An 18416-nucleotide genomic window follows, 5' to 3' on the forward strand; every position below is an offset into this window, starting at 1 on the left:
CCCTCTCCCCAAAGCCTGTAGCATTGCATGGGGTTGTTGTGACACAAGTGCAGGACCCGGCACTTGGCCTCGTTCAACCTCATACAACTGGCCTCGGCCCATCGATCCAGCCTGTCCAGATGCCTCTATAGAGCCTTCCTATCCTCAAGCAGATCGACACCCCTGCCCAACTTGGTGTGGTCTGCAAACTTACTGAGGGAGCACTCAATCCCCTCATCCAGATCATTTATAAAGATATTGAACAGAACTGGCCCCAATATTCAGCCCTGGGGAACACCACTTGGGACCGGCTGCCAACTGGATTTAACTCGATACACTACCACTCTTTGGGCCCAGCTATCAAGCCAGTTTTTTACCCAGCGAAGACTACACCCGTCCAAGCCATAAGCAGCCAGTTTCCCCAGGAGAATGCTGTGGGAAATGGTGTCAAAGCCTTTACTGATGTCTAGGTAGACGACATCCACAGCCTCTCCCTCATCCACTAAGCGGGTCACCTGGTCATAGAAGGAGATCAGTCAAGCAGGACCTGCCTTTCATAAACCCATGCTGACTGGACCTGATCATCTGGTTGTCCTGTACATGCCACGTGATGGCACTCAAGATGATCTTCTCCACAACCTTCCTCGGCACCGAGGTCAGACTTACAGGCCTGTAGTTCCCCGCATCCTCCTTCTGGCCCTTCTTGTAGATGGGCATCACATTTGCTAACCTCCATTCAACTGGGACCTCCCCGGTTAGGCAGGACTGCTGATAAAGGATTGTGGCTTGGTAAGCACTTCTGCCAGCTTCCCCAGTACCCGTGGGTGGATCCTAAAGCCTAATTCTTTAAAATTCCGCTTTCTCTTTGGTCAACATATTAAATTCAATCCATAAAACCAAAATAAAGGCACCTAAAAATGAAATAATGTTACTGAGCCTTCTTTCTTAATAGTTTTGGTTGCAGTTGCTTACAGAATAAAAATATACTTAATATTTAATTAAAACCTAAACTTCTTTCTGATAAGAAAGGACAAGGAGGACATTGAGGTGCTGGAGCGTGTCCAGAGAAGGGCAACGAAGCTGGTGAAGGGTCTGGAGCACAAGTCTTAAGAGGAGCGGCTAAGGGAACTGGGACTGTTTAGCCTGGAGAAGAGGAGGCTGAGGGGAGACCTCATCGCGCTCTACAACTACCTGAAAGGAGGTTGTAGCGAGGTGGGGGTTGGTCTCTTCTGCCAAGTAACTAGTGATAGGACGAGAGGAAATGGCCTCAAGTTGCGTCAAAGGAGGTTTAGACTGGACATTAGGAAAATTTTCTTTACTGAAAGAGTGGTCAAGCCTTGGAACAGGCTGCCCAGGGCAGTGGAAAAAAATGGAGTCACCATCCCTGGAGGGATTTAAAAGACGTGTAGATGAGGCACTTAGGGACATGGTTTAGTGGGCATGGTGGTGTTGGGTTGATGGTTGGACTCGATGATCTTAGAGGTCTTTTCCAACCTTAATGATTCTATGATTCTATGTGCATTTGCTAGCAAAAAAACCTGAGGCAGAACATCAGAATATTAAATTAGAAATTAATTTGGATGAGCAAGTTCTCAGAAAGGTTCAATTTATAGACAATTAAATACTAAGTAAAAAATGTTTGAAAAAATACATTTTTCACTAAACAAAAATGTTGTAATTGTATGCTCTATGTAAAACAAGGAAAACAACTTGTGAAAGAAGTTTACTCAACTTTGATTAATACTGTTTTATTTATGGTACATGCACAGGCTAAACAGACTGTTCCACTTTGACCTCTCAGGATTTGAATAATGATTTTCCTCAGCAGCAAATATCTCATTGAGTGGCAAATAAAATAGTAACAGCTGGTGTATCACAGCAAATGGAAATCAACCAAATCCTTCCCCTTCCCCACCACCCACCAAATGCAAGTACTTACAAAGACAAATTCCTTTGTAGCAGTGTCATGAAAGTGAAGATCAGACACCTCTGTTTCAGAAGCTGCCAGCCACTGGAGTGCTGCTCTGAGGTGGGAGTCCACTAGATTTGGTTCCAGATCAATATTTGCTATTGCTAAAGTCTTTCGTATTTGCTCCAAACCTAACATTAAAAATAAAATCATCAAATCTATAGCTTCAAATCGTTTCAAAAAAGTCTTTGTAGTTCACTGTTTAGACTGTATTATCTTAAAAACCTCAATTTAGTACACACAGATAATATGAAAGGAAAAAATCATGCTGGTCTGAAGTGTTTCTGTACTTTCACATAAGGAAGTACTGTTTATCCCATTTACAATTGTACGCATAGTTGAGTATTAAAAGACATCTAAGCTTTAATGTATATTCCAAATGACAAGAAATTTAACACAGCCTTTCATAAACTGGACAGCAATAGCTCTCACATTGTCCATCAGTCATTTCCATTTCCAACTGCTATTTTTCGCTATGCCTTCATCTGCTAAATTTTTAAAAAGTGTGTATTTCAGAATTCTTTCCTGTACAGACAGACTGATCAGACTGCCTCTGAGTTTTTCTAAAATATAGTGCTGTTTTTACTGAGGCCTATCCAATATTTCAACGCTTCCTTTACAGCACGAGTTCCAAAAATTAACACAGTATTGAAAGAACAGTTGCATTAGTAACACAGAGAAACTACAGTATTGTCGTCTTCTGTTCCCACTCTGAGTTTCTCTGTCCAGCTATCACAGTAATCATTTGTCACACTCTCAGAACCAACTAAGCATATGTGTAGTGCTCTCCAAGTTGTTCTTTAAGTCTCTACTTCCAGAGTACTGGAATTAACTCTCTAGAAACAAGGAATATATTTGCAATAAGAACATATGTTCATGTGCAGTTTACCTCAATCTCACTACTCTTCCAATCAAGCTTATGAAAATTGAGGTACATAAGGTATTCATTCCTAACTGGCCAAGTTAAGCAAGACGAAATAGATTCCCCCAAGGTGGGGGGGAGTGGGGGGGGGCATGTAAAAGAGAGAGAAAATTAACTAGTGGAACTGTCAACATAAACGTGCTTTTGGTGGATAACAGAATATTTGTCTAGAAGCCCCAAAACCTAACAATCTTTATAGGAGAAAGAATCAATTATAAAAAAATTTATGACACTTAGTGGTTGGAAAGCATAGTGGTAATGTATCATTGGGAAATTTTGATATATTTTTTAGTTTTATAAAATAGATGTACATTTTGTAATAACAAGGCTTTGTTTCAAATTCTTTGGTGAACAAGACGCAGCTTAGAAGAAGCCAGACATTTCTAGATACGACATGAAAAGAACTTCCAAATGTACAGGACCAGGTACAAAGGTCTTCTACCTAGAATACTATTTAAATGGTCCTACAATGAAAGTAACAGAAAGTGTCTTTTCAAAACAATAGTGAGATGGTGAAGAAATTAAACTGGAAAAATTTCACTAGAAAATCCTTAATACAATATAAAGCAGTCTGTTGCAGTCCAGGAGACATCTAAACTGTGTAAAGAAACAAAATCAAGCACTATGTTATCGAGCAATTTGAACATTTGAGATGCTAGAACTTTTTAAATTCGAGACCAAAAGAAAGCAATGCTATATTGATAACCTAGATGAAGTCTACAGAGCAGAAAATATTTTCATTATAATTATTTTCTGAGGAAAAATACTAAATAATTTAGTTTAGTTTCCTTATAACCTTACAGTCAGATCTGATTTAAAAAAAAAAAATTAAGAGATGTGGTTCATTTCCATACATTTTTCCAAGAGTTAAAAAAAAGGAAAAAAGAAATAACCACAGGTATTTCTGCTTACATTAAGACTATTTGAAGATGTACAACATGGCTGAGTGGGTAGCAGAGGCTTCTTGAAATGCTTATTTCATCTTCACAATATACCCAACACAAAGAAAAGCTCTGTTACAACTTGCTCTAACATCAGCTCATCTTTAAATCAGTCTCATACACTGTGTATTCAGGCTGTTCTCATTTGAGTTAACAATCTTTGGCACTTCAATCAGACTGGAACCAGTGCAGAGATCTTCTACGAACCAGAAAGCTGTAACAAGACTCTGGATAGACCCTATTTTATATTTCACTAAGCAGAAAGAGATTATAGCAAATGTATCTAATCCAAGTTTTTTCATTGTTTCTCATGACTCCTCTTCCAAGGTTAGTATAGCCAGTTTGAATAACTTCTTCAGTATCTCGAACATAGCCATGCAGATGCACTGCCACGTCTCCTTATGAAGTATTTTATACAGATGTTATTCTATGCATATAAATTTACACTTTCAACAAGCTGATCAGAGTTCACTACCTTAAGTTACTAAGTACATGTGTGAGCATCAGAGACTAGCAATTCCCAGAGAGATGTACGTAGGGTATTAATCTAAGAATATATTCTGACACTTGACTGACATGCATTATGATGAATAGCGATTATAGAGTTGTCACCTTGTTTTGTGGACTACAGAAGCAAAGAATTAACAAAAATAATTCATATAGAGTGCACAGGTCCAGAACAGTAGTATATGCTGGAATTGACATTACCTTCTACAGCATCCTTGGAGTCCTCATCTTTATCTTCTGTTCCATCACTGTATTTTAAAAATAAAACAAAAATATTAATACAATCTAATATATGCACAATAAATGCAGTCAATCCTAAGACTGTAATGAAGGTTAAAGGACAGGAAGATCATAAAAGAATTAAGAAGTGATCATGAAAAGAAGCTTTGCTTCTCACACCATTTCATGTTGGAAACAAATTTATCATGAACTTCACAGGATTTGCTCTTAGGGAAAGAAACAAGAGAAGGGTGTTAAAAAGAAGGGTTGTAATATGAATACATTTTAAAATAAGAAGAAAACTTACTGATTTTACTTAAGTAGGACAGTTTAGTTTTGCTTCATATGTGAAAAGGTTGAGCCATCTTATGTCACAGGTATGAACAGGTATAGGTTATTCAAAGCTGTAAGTCATAAATGTTCTACAAAAATCAATTACCAAGCAATTTTGAAATTTTCCACAAGCTAAAGGAAAGAACAGAAATCCTGTAGGAAGCAAGCTCTAGTTTGCATGAAAAAGTAAATCTAAAGACTTGTAAAACTGCAAGCAAGAACATGCACAAAAGGGATCTTTCATTTTGCAAGCAGAACACATTCATCGGTTTAGCACAGCAAAATTTAACCATTCAGTATGGATTAATTAATGAAAAAATCATATTGTGATTAAGTGAGGAGAGTGTGAATAATGTATCAGCATAAAAAAATGCACTGTATTTTTATTTTCCAAAATGATGATTTCATGCATTAATTATGAGGAACCCATCTGGTTTATATTTCTCAACTCAACCAACCTGTCTGATGTTGGAAAGGATAAATTCTCCTCATACATATCCCCTTCTAAACCAAGACTGCTCCAGCTACTGCTGTTACCATTACTGCCAGGAGAAGAAGAGAACACAGCTGAACTAGAAAATAACAATAGCTCAAACTAGAACCTTCATTTTCCTTAGAGCTGTTTTTTGTCAAGACATTTAATGCAAGAGCACTGAAACTTCCTGAACAGGTTTGCTGGAACAGAGTACAAACATGATTCTCAGTGCTATTCAGAGCAGCAATGTGCACAATAATGCAAAACTGGTAAGTTTCAGTACACAGGTGAAAGTATTCATTTGTACTCATTAATTTTCCAGATCAGTGCTAACAGTAATTCTGTCCTCAGGTCTAAGCACATGGCTTGTTGTTTATACAAGCGCAACAATTTCAATATGATTACTCATAGGAACATGGATTACAACTATAATATTTGCTTAAGGACTAAGAGTTCATAAAATTATACATTGTGAAGACAATTGCACAAATAAAATCCTTCCAGGTCTTTCCAAAAATCCAGTAATGATCTCTAACAGCCTGATGAGAAGGAATTCTTAGAGCAAATAAAACATTTTTTTTTTTAAAAAATCTGAATATTGTTCTACAAGCTGATCTTTTAAAAATATGGGGGTTTATAGATCAATGAATACAATACTAAAAAGATTACTTCACTCACAGTTCATAAATATACTGCATTTATTCCATGACTACATTCAAGCCAATGCGAAGAACTGAAAAAATCAGGCATGTCCTTACACTGGTATACTTTAGGCATTATAATGAGCAAAGTTTGTTAAGCCTGTGCTTATGTACAAGATTAAGCTACTCATATGACAGAATCTCTGTTCCCCAACTTCATACCTCCCCCAGAGCACGTCTAGAAGCCTTCCAACAATAGGACTTCAAGATAACCAGCATTCTTTCAGAAAGCTAGATTGTCTACTATAGATGGTATGACAAGCCGTGAAGCAACTCCAGAGAACAACTGCTGCAAGAAGATGCTTTCTTCACCTAAGTTTTGTGTGACTATTAAAGCTGCTCTTTTCCACTCATTCCACTCAAGGCAAATAGTAAAATTTAAAACCACAAATGGTGGAAACATTTCAAGAGACAGACATTAATCTCTTTCAAGAGTCTGCCAGTAACAGTATCACCTATGACTGTCCTTTGCTTTCCAGTATGCCTGCTTGGATCCTAATTTCAAAACAGTAACAGCAGGTTAGCAAGCCTGCAATATGAACATACCCTAACAGGGGGGAGGAGGGGGGTGGAATTAAAAAGTTGCAGGCGCTTCATTCAGCACATTGTTGCTTATTTAGATTACATGTGCAAAGTACAATCAAATAGTTCTCTCATTATGCAAAAAAAGAAAAAAAGAAAATTAAAGAGCAGAAGCTTCCAAAGAAACCAACTTGATTTGCAAAGGAAATGCAAATCTGGTCTTAAGAACATTTCTCAAGCTACTATGTGAGACTATGACAGTATATATGAAGTATTACATCTGGTTTGAATTACACATATAGAAAAGATTTAACATAGCCTGTTGATACCAATATTTTGTACTCAAACAGCCTCTTTCACTGAAAGTCATAGATGCATAACGTAAGTGGAAGTAAAAGCTGCCCCAGTTCTCGGACTAAAGGAAAAAGTATTTGCAACCTAACAGAATGACCTCATGTATACTACTATTCTGATTAGGTAAGAGATTAATGTATTTTACAGAGGTCAAACTTGGTCTGAAATAATCATATATTTAACCATATGATTACAATGCATAGCAATGGGAACTGTAACTCAGATCATCTGCTTTGAGATTCTGCATTATGTACATACAGTCAAAAACAAGAGGCTTCTGCTCTGAATTATAACCTAACCTGGATGCTCTGATTCATACCCCGGAAAAGCCTATGCCTATGTGTATGCCTATACTTATACACAACCATAGAGAAAGCTTCAGACTATTTTATTTCTAAATGTAAGTTGCTGATGTTAGGCACACAAAGCGCATGATACAAGCACTCCCCTGCATAACTAATTTTACCAAGCCTGCTAAAGAACTTTTATTCCTATTTACATTCAAATGGAACTGCAAGGATCATGCTTTGATAATTCTTTCCAAATTGTCTTGCTCTCTTGTTTACACATAGTTTAATCCTCTGTGAAGTACTGAAATACAATTTTTATATTGATCTGAGAAGCAGAGGGCATGTACCATTTCAACAGAGCTACTACAAAAAATGTCCTTTTTTCCTGAAGTAAAGCAAAGCTAGGTAAATTGAACTGGACCTCTATAGCTTGTATTGTCGTGTTGCTTTCTGGGGATTGTGATCCTGTGTTCCAAAAAAATTTCAACTACCGCTAATGGAATCTCTAGGTTTATTATTATGAAGATAATTTCCAAAATGTCAGCTAAAAGAGTCTCAAGTACCAGTATCCATCGAATACTGCAAACGGCCTGGAAAATACTGGGGGAAGGGAGAGGTCCTCCCCCATAAATTAAAACTTGCTTAATGTTCACTAATGTTCACTTAATGTCACTTAATTATATTGTACCAGCACTACAAACAAATTGGTCTAATGATATCTAGTACCTCAAAGATGGTACAAGCAATACTGCTGACAGCTTCTCAGACACAAGGAAACCACTTGCATTAAGAAATAGCTGCCAGGGGAGCAATGCTACCTGATAGTACATTTAAATGTTTCAAATTGACATGGTTTACATAAAATCAGCACAGTATTTTTTAAACAGATGGCCCTGACGATAAGAAAAAAAAAAAAAAAAAAGGACAAAAAAACCCCCCACACTTTCCAAACTTTCAGCTGTTGTAACTGCATAATGAATGCCCCCTCTATGACTAAATGGCATTTTCCTGTTTAATAAAACTGTTTATGTCAAAAACAGGAGATAAAAGCAATACATCTTCATCACTGCCATGCAATTTTTTTATTTCCTTAGAAGATGCTAACACTGTTCCACAAACGGTGTTATTACTGAATCTTGTTACAGAAGGTCTCCCCCAGCCTTGTACTCAGGGCAATAACCCCAGATCCCGTCACTTCCACCTGCTAAACCTCAGCAACACAAACCAACCCATGTGCTGTTAGCAATCCACAGTTACTTTTGTAAAACTAGCTGATCAATTTGCACATGCCAGTTTCTTCTGTCAACATCTTGCTATCCAAACTATGCCTCCCCTTCTCTGAGTTAAATGCTAATTTAGGTCATTCTTCCTCTAATGAGCCACAGATTTTCTTGCAAGTTATAGAAATCACTTACTTTATCATTCCCAAAACAGATTTAAATGAAAACAAACACCAAATACAACACGGGCACTACAGGTCCAGCAATTTTTTAGTATGTTTTTTTTTTCCCCAGCATCAACTAACCTGTATTTTATTCATTATTTGTAACTGCCAATATGCTGAATATTCTGCCTTCTACTCTGAATTTCATTATGTAAGTCTCACTCATTTTCATTCATTCAACAGATGATGTTTTATTAAAATAACTTTAAGGCAATATATTCTCTTACAAAATTATTCAGTTGTATGAGTGATAAATTACAGTAGTGGTTTGATTAAAGTATTCAGTTAAGCAAAACATGAAAAATATTGTAGACATTTAAGTAAGCAGTTTCACTTTGGTACCAAACAACCTCCTTGTACATTATATAAGGAAACACATCTCCCATATTTTCTTTAATCTCAGTGATGCTGGAAGTACTAACTAAAAAGAAAAAACCTCTCCCCCATTTCTGCTATTCTTCAACAGAAACGCTGAACCTTCTAGAGTAACATAAGTGGTGTATCAACCATAAAAAATTAAGTTTACTCATTCCTCATATATTCCTCATATAGAAGTTTGGCCCACAACTCTCAATATAATTTTCCCTAGCAACAGGCAGAGACATTGCAGATTTTTAAAATTCCCATTCTAATCTTTGTTAGTTATCAATCAGCCAGGGGAAGTGTAATGAGAAGCTCTGTGGAAAAAATTACTACTCTGAACAGGTAAGTTCCAATATTACACACCTGTAAGCTTGTCGTTAGTAGTACATAAATACTCCACCAATATCAGCTAGAACAGCTTATAAATTCAAGTCCCAAAAAAGACAAAAATAGCTGTTAAAGCTCCGCATGCAAATTAAGCTCATATTACTTCTTTTCAAGAATAGATGAATTTACATAAAACACATTCTCAATGATTAAGTTTTAATATTTCAGAGCACAACTTATAAACAGTACTTTCAAGTTGTATTTTATACATGGCAGTTGTTTTTAAAACACCTGCATCTTTTGCTAATACTTAAATTATCCATGTATAATTTTACTTGATGTGACTCCTTGACATCAATGACAATGCATACTCCACATATTTTACAGAGCGTATAGTATGAACATTCATGGGCAACCACATTTTGTAAGAAAACACAAACATAATGTTAGAGCCATTTTTAATAATAAAGTCATTGTGTACTGAAGACAAAATAATCTCTTCTCCCCCAATCCCCAGGAGAAAACCACTTGATGCCAAGTTATTTGATGTCAAGATAACTGTTTAACTATACTAACATGTTTATAGTTACCTGTCACTGAGGTGAAGAAAACTGCTGGTCTCATCAGGATGTTCATCTTCAAAACTTAGATTGGACCAACTCCCAGTGCTATCATCACCAATACTAAGACTCAACTGCTGGCTAACAATAGATTCAACAGAGTGAAATCCTTCTCTTCCAGCAGAGCTAAACAAAAATTTAAGACAAAAAATTCACTGCATTTCATGCTGATCCGTGTTAGTACATTTACAGCAATTTAACACCATTTCAAAGACATTAAATTCCAAGGAAAAAAAAAAAGAGGGAATCTATTAATTTGTACCCTATTCTCAACACAAGAAATGGAGCAACCAAATGAATTTGAAACTTCAACAGGCTTAGGTCAGGGATTGCTATTTGGAATTCTTTCACTAGAAGACAAAGGGAGCTGCACAAATAATTCTCTCATTTGGAAGATTATTTGCTATAAAGCATAGAAGGCACTGTAGCCTTACAGACTGTATTATCAAGGTACACTTTTCAAGCAGAAGGCTTACCATTTTTGAACTTGTTCACCACAGGACAGTTTGACTATTGTCCCCTGCCTCTTTCGATACAACCAGCTAGGTGCTCTGCTATTGTAGGCAAAGTACTTAAGTACATGCTGCTGTTTAAAATGTTAGGATTCCATTTTTTAAAAAGGTCTTTCTGTAGATAAAGATTTCTCTTCCCGCTTCAAGAAAGTGTAGCAACACATGACTTGTACAGAATTTTTCCCTCAAGAAATAAATTTAAATTTTTTTATCCAAAAAACAATCAAGCAGGTATGCTCAATAAAAGGTAGTCTTTAGAAGACACTTCAAAAGATCCAGTTTGATAACTTTAAAGAAGTCTGAACTCCTTATAAACAAAGTTACAATATGAGAACACACAGTTATGAACTAAATTTCAGGAGCAAACTGTGATTATCTACATACAGATGAAGTGATAGAAAGTTCAAGAAAAATGATCATCCTGCTACCACCATAGCAAGCAGCCACAGTAACATTCACTATTTAAAAAGCCAACCTTAACCACATTACTGGCAACACTTTGCTCCAGTGAGCACAAATTTGTGCAGACAAGTATGTAGCTTGAATTGGAACCCATCTAGGTAATACAAAGGTGATTTTTTTCCCCATTTTTATTTACAGTTATACCAGCACTAGCAGCAGTTCTCTTCACCACACAAGGCAGCTTCTCAAGATACTTATGCATTACATACCACACATTGCAAGGCAAGAAACATTTATAAATTTTGTCATAGTAAAATCCTAGTATTGCCACCCTGTCACAGATACAATAATAAACAGTATCTCTTGAACCCTGCATTTTATTGCTGTCATATTCTAACTAGAATTTTTAAATAATATTTTAAAGAAGAGATTCAGAAACAAAGTGTCATCTTTGATACTGTAGGTATAGAAAAACATCACATTACTTTTTTTTTGTCACACACTGAGTAATGATTCAACCCTGTTGTGCAGAAAGCCACAATATACATCTTATGAGCACTTTCATGCTGCTAGTATATATGGGCTTCATATCAAACCTTGAAAAATTTAGTTCAGCCCCACTGTGGCCTTTAGCCACTGAACATATAAAAATAAATTTTATTATTCATCACGATGCCCCTCTAGAAATCAGGAAAAGAAACCTGTTGATAGTGTGAGCAATTCCCACACGAACAAAGTATGAAAATAAATCTTACTATAAATTGGAAAAAACAACATGGTGAAGATCGCTCTTGGACCTGAAGAAGAGATTTCAAGTCACCCTGATCACTGCACAGTCTGTTTTAAGAAACAGTTGATGTTCGCCGCAAAGTTACCCTGGCGTATATTTCCTATTTATAGGCCTATTAAAGGAAGCAGTATATTAGCCTTTGCTAAATACACAAGAATTTGAAAGTCAGTTCCTTGTCTATTGTATTACTATTTTATAAGCTAAAGTGTGTTTTAGTAAGTTGTTTTTTCTTAAAGTAAGGGTTTGTGGTTTTTTTCCCATTAATAATAAGGACACTATCACAACACAGCCATAATCAAAATAAAGCCTTCATACTATAAAGCAATGGCTAGTTTGGCCAGTACCAGATGATGGTCCCACTGACAAAAGCAAAAATAAATTACTTTTATTTTTCAGCACAGAAGAGGAAATACAGGTAGGGAACAAACCTGGATTCCGTCATGGCTCACAGATCAACAAAACCTGTAAGGTCTACTCTTCTCTATTGCAGGTAAAAATAACAGCATTTCAAGTTGAAATAATAAGTTCCACTTACTAGTCACCTACTGGAACATATGCATGCTGATAAACATAGAAACCTTGGTTTCAAGCTCACACAGGTGGAAAAAAGTCTTTTTTTTCTAGTTCTGAATCATTTAAATATCACCAGAGGAATAAAAAGAAAACATGCAGAACATAAAGTGTGTCTTTCTTAAAAAAAAAAAAAAAATTCCTTCTGAGCACATATTTGTATTAACAATCCTCTTTTTCTGGTACAGAATGCAACAAGTAAGAAAAAATTAGTATTACCTTATGTTAACTGCCTGACCAATATTAGTCATAGCTGATGTCATTATTTCAGTAGTAAGGCTTTCAGCAAAACTGACTCCATCTTGTCCAATACCACTGTCAGCTGTCAGACTTGTGTAACTCAGCTCTCCTTCTGCTTTCTCTACAGCCGCAGTAGCCCCCTTGTCAGAAAACACTGTCTTCTGTTCTACATCAACGTGAATTTTAGGAATATCAAGCTGAAACACTCTTGATTTTTGACAGGCACCACCTAATCCAGAATGAAGAAAATGCTTCACTGGAATGGAGGATTCTTGCGCAGGTAGGTGATGAGGCGTACTTTCTGTACAGTACCGATGTTCCTTCACACTGCAGCATCTACAGACAGTTCCAGAAAAAGGAGACAGTTTCTCAGTATATGAGAGCCTATCCCCATTTTTTCTGTTTTCAGCCACATGGAGAACAGCCGACTCTAAACTCATTTCTAGAGTATCATCTGCTACTTTCTTAGCATATTGCTCTATAGCTTGAATTATGCTTTCACTGTAGCCATTTTCATTTAAACTGCCTGTACTATGATACAGTTTATGATCTGGGGAGAAAGGAAGAAATGTCCTAGAAAATCTTGTTTTAATAAGATCCCCTGTGACTTCATCAAATTCAGTCTTTTTATACAGACAGGAATCTGTTAGAGACTTTGGCAAACATGCTCCCGACATTTTCAATTTCTTCCTGATATCACAAGTGATACTGTGAGCAAGAGATTCTGAAAAATGTTGTAACAACTCTGTACATTCTGTTCTCTGTGTGCCAGTATTCCTTTCATACGCTTGGTCTTCACAGCGATGAATGCTGCTTTTCACTTGCTGTGCTGCATCTTTATTCACTGCTTTGATCAGCTCCAGCTTACTATTTACCTGTGCATGTTGCCCAGGAAATGTCTTTCTGTTGCATCTCAATTTGTTTTTTCTAGCAGCTTGCTGTAAGCCTGATTTGATAGACCTGTAAGCAAGTCTGCTAGCATACTGATCCATTAGCAGTTCAGCATTACCACCTTCTCTTTTCAAAACTCGAATAATGTGATCTGCGTATTCGTCAGTCACACTTTCACAGCTTGGGTATTTGGAAGTCAAACCTGTCATGCCTGAACCTTGTGGTAAAGGAAGTACAGATGAATCTCTCTCCCCCAGCCACTGGTCCCGCACTGGACCGCACCGTTCTTTTGAACTATAATCTTTATCGCCTTTTCTCAGATAAAGGCAATCCACCTGACAGTTAACCCGCTTCAACCTCAACAGTTTACAATGCCTTGATTTCACTATTTTCTTGGCCTCATTGATGACTCTTCCTGCCATATCACCCGCATAATTCCATAAAGAATTGCACGTCTCTTCTGGGATATTTATAAATGCAGTATATCCACATCTTTTGTTTTGCATACCTAACTGAACCTGTCTATCAGTTTCTCTTTCGTTTGTTTTACCATCTAAATGGGAAGCAGCCATTTCAGTCGCTATTGAAATTATATGGCTAGCTAAGCAATCTGCATACTGAATTGTTTTTTCTGAATGCTCCTCTTTCTCAAGGGGCATTTCAGAATGATCTTCATCTTCACTACTTTCCACTTCTTCAGAAAGCGACCGCATGAGTTTCAGCATAAATTCCTCATTTTCCAAAGAGTCATGTTCGGTTTCAGGCAAACCAGTAACAGATGGATTGTATGGTGTAGAAGGTGGTGTTGCAGGTGCAAATTCCTTTGCCAATTCTCCCTTGAGTTTCTTAGATAGTTTTCTTAGATTTCTTTCAGAACTACTTTGACATGGTACTAAAGGAGTTGGTGGGGGTGTATCAGGCATTATACAGGTATTTCCATCTTTGAGACCTGATTTATCCTCCATCTGCAAAGCATCTTCACTGCCAAACATCACTGAAGAAAAGCTATTTGCATGCAGAAAACAATCAGCCTGCCTGTAAGTCAAAGGTCCTGATGATGGTTTCTGAGTATCATATTTTTTTGAGGACTTGTTCAAGTATGTTATCGAGCAGCTTCCTGTGTCAGTAAAGTCCTCTGGAACATGCCTAGCAAAAGTCACAGTGGAACAAGGCGGTGGTGATTTTGACGAAAACCTGTGTCCTTTCTGTTCCCGCCAACAATCTTTAGATTCTGAAAAACACTGAACAGAATGAGTTGGAGTAAGAAGAAATCTACATGGATTATTCAAAGGCATCTGTTGTTGTTCCACAATTATAGAAACATTACTTTGCTTCTCAGACTCTTGCTTCTTTGTCACACACTGTTCTTTTCTACTGATATCTGTGTAAGTCTGTGAGCTCACATTACATGCTAAATTCTCACTAGTGTGGCATAACACAGTTTTACTTTCATCCACACCCTGTTGAATGACATACTTGGCCAAGTGATCTGCAAACATATTCTTGGGGAAATCTTCACCAATACATTGCACATAAGGTTTTTTATCTATTATTTTTCTTGTTAAAAAATCTGTACACTCTTCTACTGCTTTTGTTACTCTGGATGAGGTTATGGCTTCATAAGCTTCATTTACTATCATATCTACCATAGTTCCAGAGAAAGTATTAATGCCTTTTGACCCACTTGTTAATTCTGAATTATTGTTCATTCCAGATCTGTTATTTGTTTGTGTGGTATTGTTTTGGTTATGTAAGAGTGGTGGAGTATTTTCAGTACTTTGACCGTGATCTGAAGTTAGGTATATATTTCTGAAAGAAGCGACTTCCTCCTCTCTCTTTCTGCTTGTGAAAAAAGGATGAGTGGAGTCTTTGAATATTTTCATATTGTCATCAGAATTTGGAGCGGTGGATACTTTTGCTTTATAAGCATCAGAGGAAACCTGATGTTGACAAAGAGCTCTTCCAGCTAAGGGCACAGATATTGAACTTACAACACCAGAGGTGCAAAATAGAGCTTGCTGTACTGTATATTCCTTCTTGGAATCTTGGATTGGCTTCAGTGCTACCCTATCATTAAAATTAGGAAAAACTGTGGAAGTCCGTGTTGACTCTAACATACTTTCTGCACTCACATATTTAATGTTGTCCATGGAAACACTAATGGCTGCTTGTGTTGTGAAGGTCACATCAACCTGAGATAGTTCAATAAAAGCCTCCTGAATGACAGATTCAGACAAATCTCTGGCATAGGATCTTACCACTTTGTCTTCATAATCAAACGATGAAGGCTGTGCAGCTGTAGGTGTCGATGGATACGAAAACTGGCATACTTCCATGATTCCTTCAAACACAAGTTCTTCAGCAAGGTCTGCCGCAAACCGTGCAACGGTGTTGGTAAATATTTGTTTCTTTACGTGCCGCAGTTCTTTCAAAGCACCAGTTATAGCTTCACTCACCAAAAAGCTTGCTATCCCATTAATAGCACGCTCCTTCAGGGAAATTGCTCTACGTCTTCCAATCTCATAAAAAGCCATTTGAAAGACCGAAGAAGTTAACCTAGCAGCCAAATGACAAAGCGCATTGGTGCATGAAGAAACACCTTTCTGCAGGTCTTTAAATGCGCTGCCAAAACTTTTTTCAACTAATTCAGTTGCGAATTTTTGAATGCTATCTCTAATCATCAATGACTTATGTTTAGATTTTGCTTGTTTATCTGGCTCCTTACCAGTTTTCGTTTTGAGATCTGCAGCTTGACCTTTTTTCTCTTTCAAAGCAATCCCTTTGTGTTTCGAATAATTTCCTGGACATACTTGTTCTGATGAGGACTCAGAATGAAAAACAGAACCCAGTATTTCAAATGAAACACTATCAGCATATGCTGAATAACTATTATAAACTGCATCATGGCGATTTTGACCTGTCCCATCTCCACCAAGATTAATTCGACATAAACATTCAGAAGAACCACAGCTCCCTAGTGGACTGAAAGCCGATGATCTAATAGGGCTGAACAAGCCTCCATTCTCTTCCCCTGATGTTTTAACTGGGCGAGGGGAATCCGGGACATCAAAGACGCTGCTATATGGTGACTCCGGTTTACGAGGTGTTGGTTTCATTACATTGGCTGGGAGAGTGGGACGATCAAACTTGAATTTTTGAGGATTCATTGTAATGCTTGCAGAAGACAATTGTTCATGTGCAGTCCTCCTTTTCTGGGAGGGATTCCCTAGGATGGGATCCCTAATAACCTTGCAAGAGTTTTCCAAGGCTTGTTCCAGCTCATCAAACTGATCAAAACTATCAAAAAATTCACTTACTTCTGAGTCTGAATCCTCTATACCATCTTTCACTACTGGAATTTTTGGCAGCTGAAGTTTTGCCTTCAAGCTTTTTTGATACCCTTCTTCATCTAAGAAGATGATGGGGCTTGGGCTGGAGCAATCTGACTCAGAGGATTCAGCTGGAGAGGAGGAAAACAATGTTTTACATAAAAAATTAACACGTTGATCAGAAGGATTATATGGCTTATAGAAACTCCTTTGTATCCAAGGATCAGAAATTGAGGTTGTAACTGAATTTTTTACTGAGGACAGTTCCTTAAGTCCCAAAATATCAATCAAAGCAGAAGATCTGGCTGATGACTTTCGACGTGCAGAACCCACAAGGATCTTTGAGTCAACAGCTTCTAAACATTGAGCAGGGATGGTCTGTGAAGCAGCATCTCGTTGGTTTCGAGAAGTAAAGCTGCATGCACCTGGAAAAAAAAAAAAAAAAAAAAAAAGAAGAAAAAAGATTGCTTCAAACCCAAGAATTTTCACAGAACTACAGAAAACTGGGGACAGATTTTGATGGCAATTGCTGGGCTTGTTATTGTTGCAAAATGCTAGCTGATCTTTCACGATTAAAGCAATCTTTCCTTTTTTACAAATCCTATTATACTAAACTAATCACTGACAAATTTCATGGGGTTTTTTAGCACACAAAGTAGAACAAGATTCTATTTGATCTGCATCTGACACTGCGATTAGAATCTTTGGTTTATGAGTTGATAAACTGTTGTGAAAAGAACAGCAAAAAAATTAAGTTTTCAATTGCACAATACCCCTTTACAAAATATGATTCATGTAAAAAAATTACTATTTATTTACATTTACTTTCTCATGAAATCCCAACAGCCTAAATTTCAAATAACAATTTCTACAAGTCAACAGCATGCAAGAACTTACCAGCACTTTGTATTTTTGAAGGGTCATCTTCATCTAAGTGTTCGAAAGCAGTGACAAAATCATCCTCAATTGAAGAAACTGACTGGTTAGTGTCATCATCTTCTCCATGGGATGTCTCTGTTTGATGTTTTTGCAATGAATTTATTTCCACTGCATATCTTATGCCTGTGGTATACTTGCTCAGCAACGTAAATATATAATCAACTTTGATCCTTGGGAATGAAGGAGACAGTCTCATCACACAAAACACTTCAGGAAGCTGATTCTTGAAAAAGAGAGAGCAACAAGAAAACAAACATAACCTTGGAATTATTTCAACTGTCAGGAGTAACAAGGGATTCCTTCAATGCATTTTTATGAACAGTAAACAATTTACAAATATTTTAAAGGTAAGAAAATGAATGGAACGGTTTGTGTAGAGTGAGAGTTAAAATCACTAATTTTCTTAACTTCTGCATTCTGAATAAATCATTGCAATAAAACAAACAAAAGGTTGTGTAATACAACCCTGATAATATGTACTCAAGAATCTATTAATTAAAGAATACATGTTAAAAATCTGTAGATGAAGACAGTATTTCAAAATATGTTTATGCTGAATAGTACTTCAGTTTATAGGACATTTGGTTCTTCAAGGCATTTTTTACCTTAAATGAAACATAATTAAATTTAACATGCATGATTAGTCAATATGGCTTTAAGAAGCTTGCTTTAACAACATTTATAATTGGAAATAATATAATTAAAAACATAATAATATTGGAAATAATATTGGAAATAAAAATAATGGAAAATGTATAATTAATAACATTTATAATT

General features: G+C 36.8%; 1 protein-coding gene across 1 annotated transcript in view; it reads right to left on the reverse strand.

Moving 5' to 3' along the window:
• Positions 1–17862, reverse strand: part of AKAP11 (A kinase (PRKA) anchor protein 11) — a gene marked incomplete at its 5' end in the record, with an annotated part of 23174 nt that extends 5312 nt beyond the window's left edge. Inside the window, 6 exons of the mRNA XM_009581467.1 lie at positions 1919–2079; positions 4520–4566; positions 5329–5412; positions 9937–10092; positions 12460–17125; positions 17598–17862. Coding sequence (XP_009579762.1) covers positions 1919–2079; positions 4520–4566; positions 5329–5412; positions 9937–10092; positions 12460–17125; positions 17598–17862 — 5379 coding nt within the window. The remainder of the gene's footprint in view (positions 1–1918; positions 2080–4519; positions 4567–5328; positions 5413–9936; positions 10093–12459; positions 17126–17597) is intronic.
• Between the last annotated feature and the right edge of the window lie 554 nt (positions 17863–18416).

The sequence above is a fragment of the Fulmarus glacialis genome, unplaced genomic scaffold, assembly GCF_000690835.1.
Source record: "Fulmarus glacialis isolate BGI_N327 unplaced genomic scaffold, ASM69083v1 scaffold6187, whole genome shotgun sequence".
NCBI lineage: Eukaryota > Metazoa > Chordata > Aves > Procellariiformes > Procellariidae > Fulmarus > Fulmarus glacialis.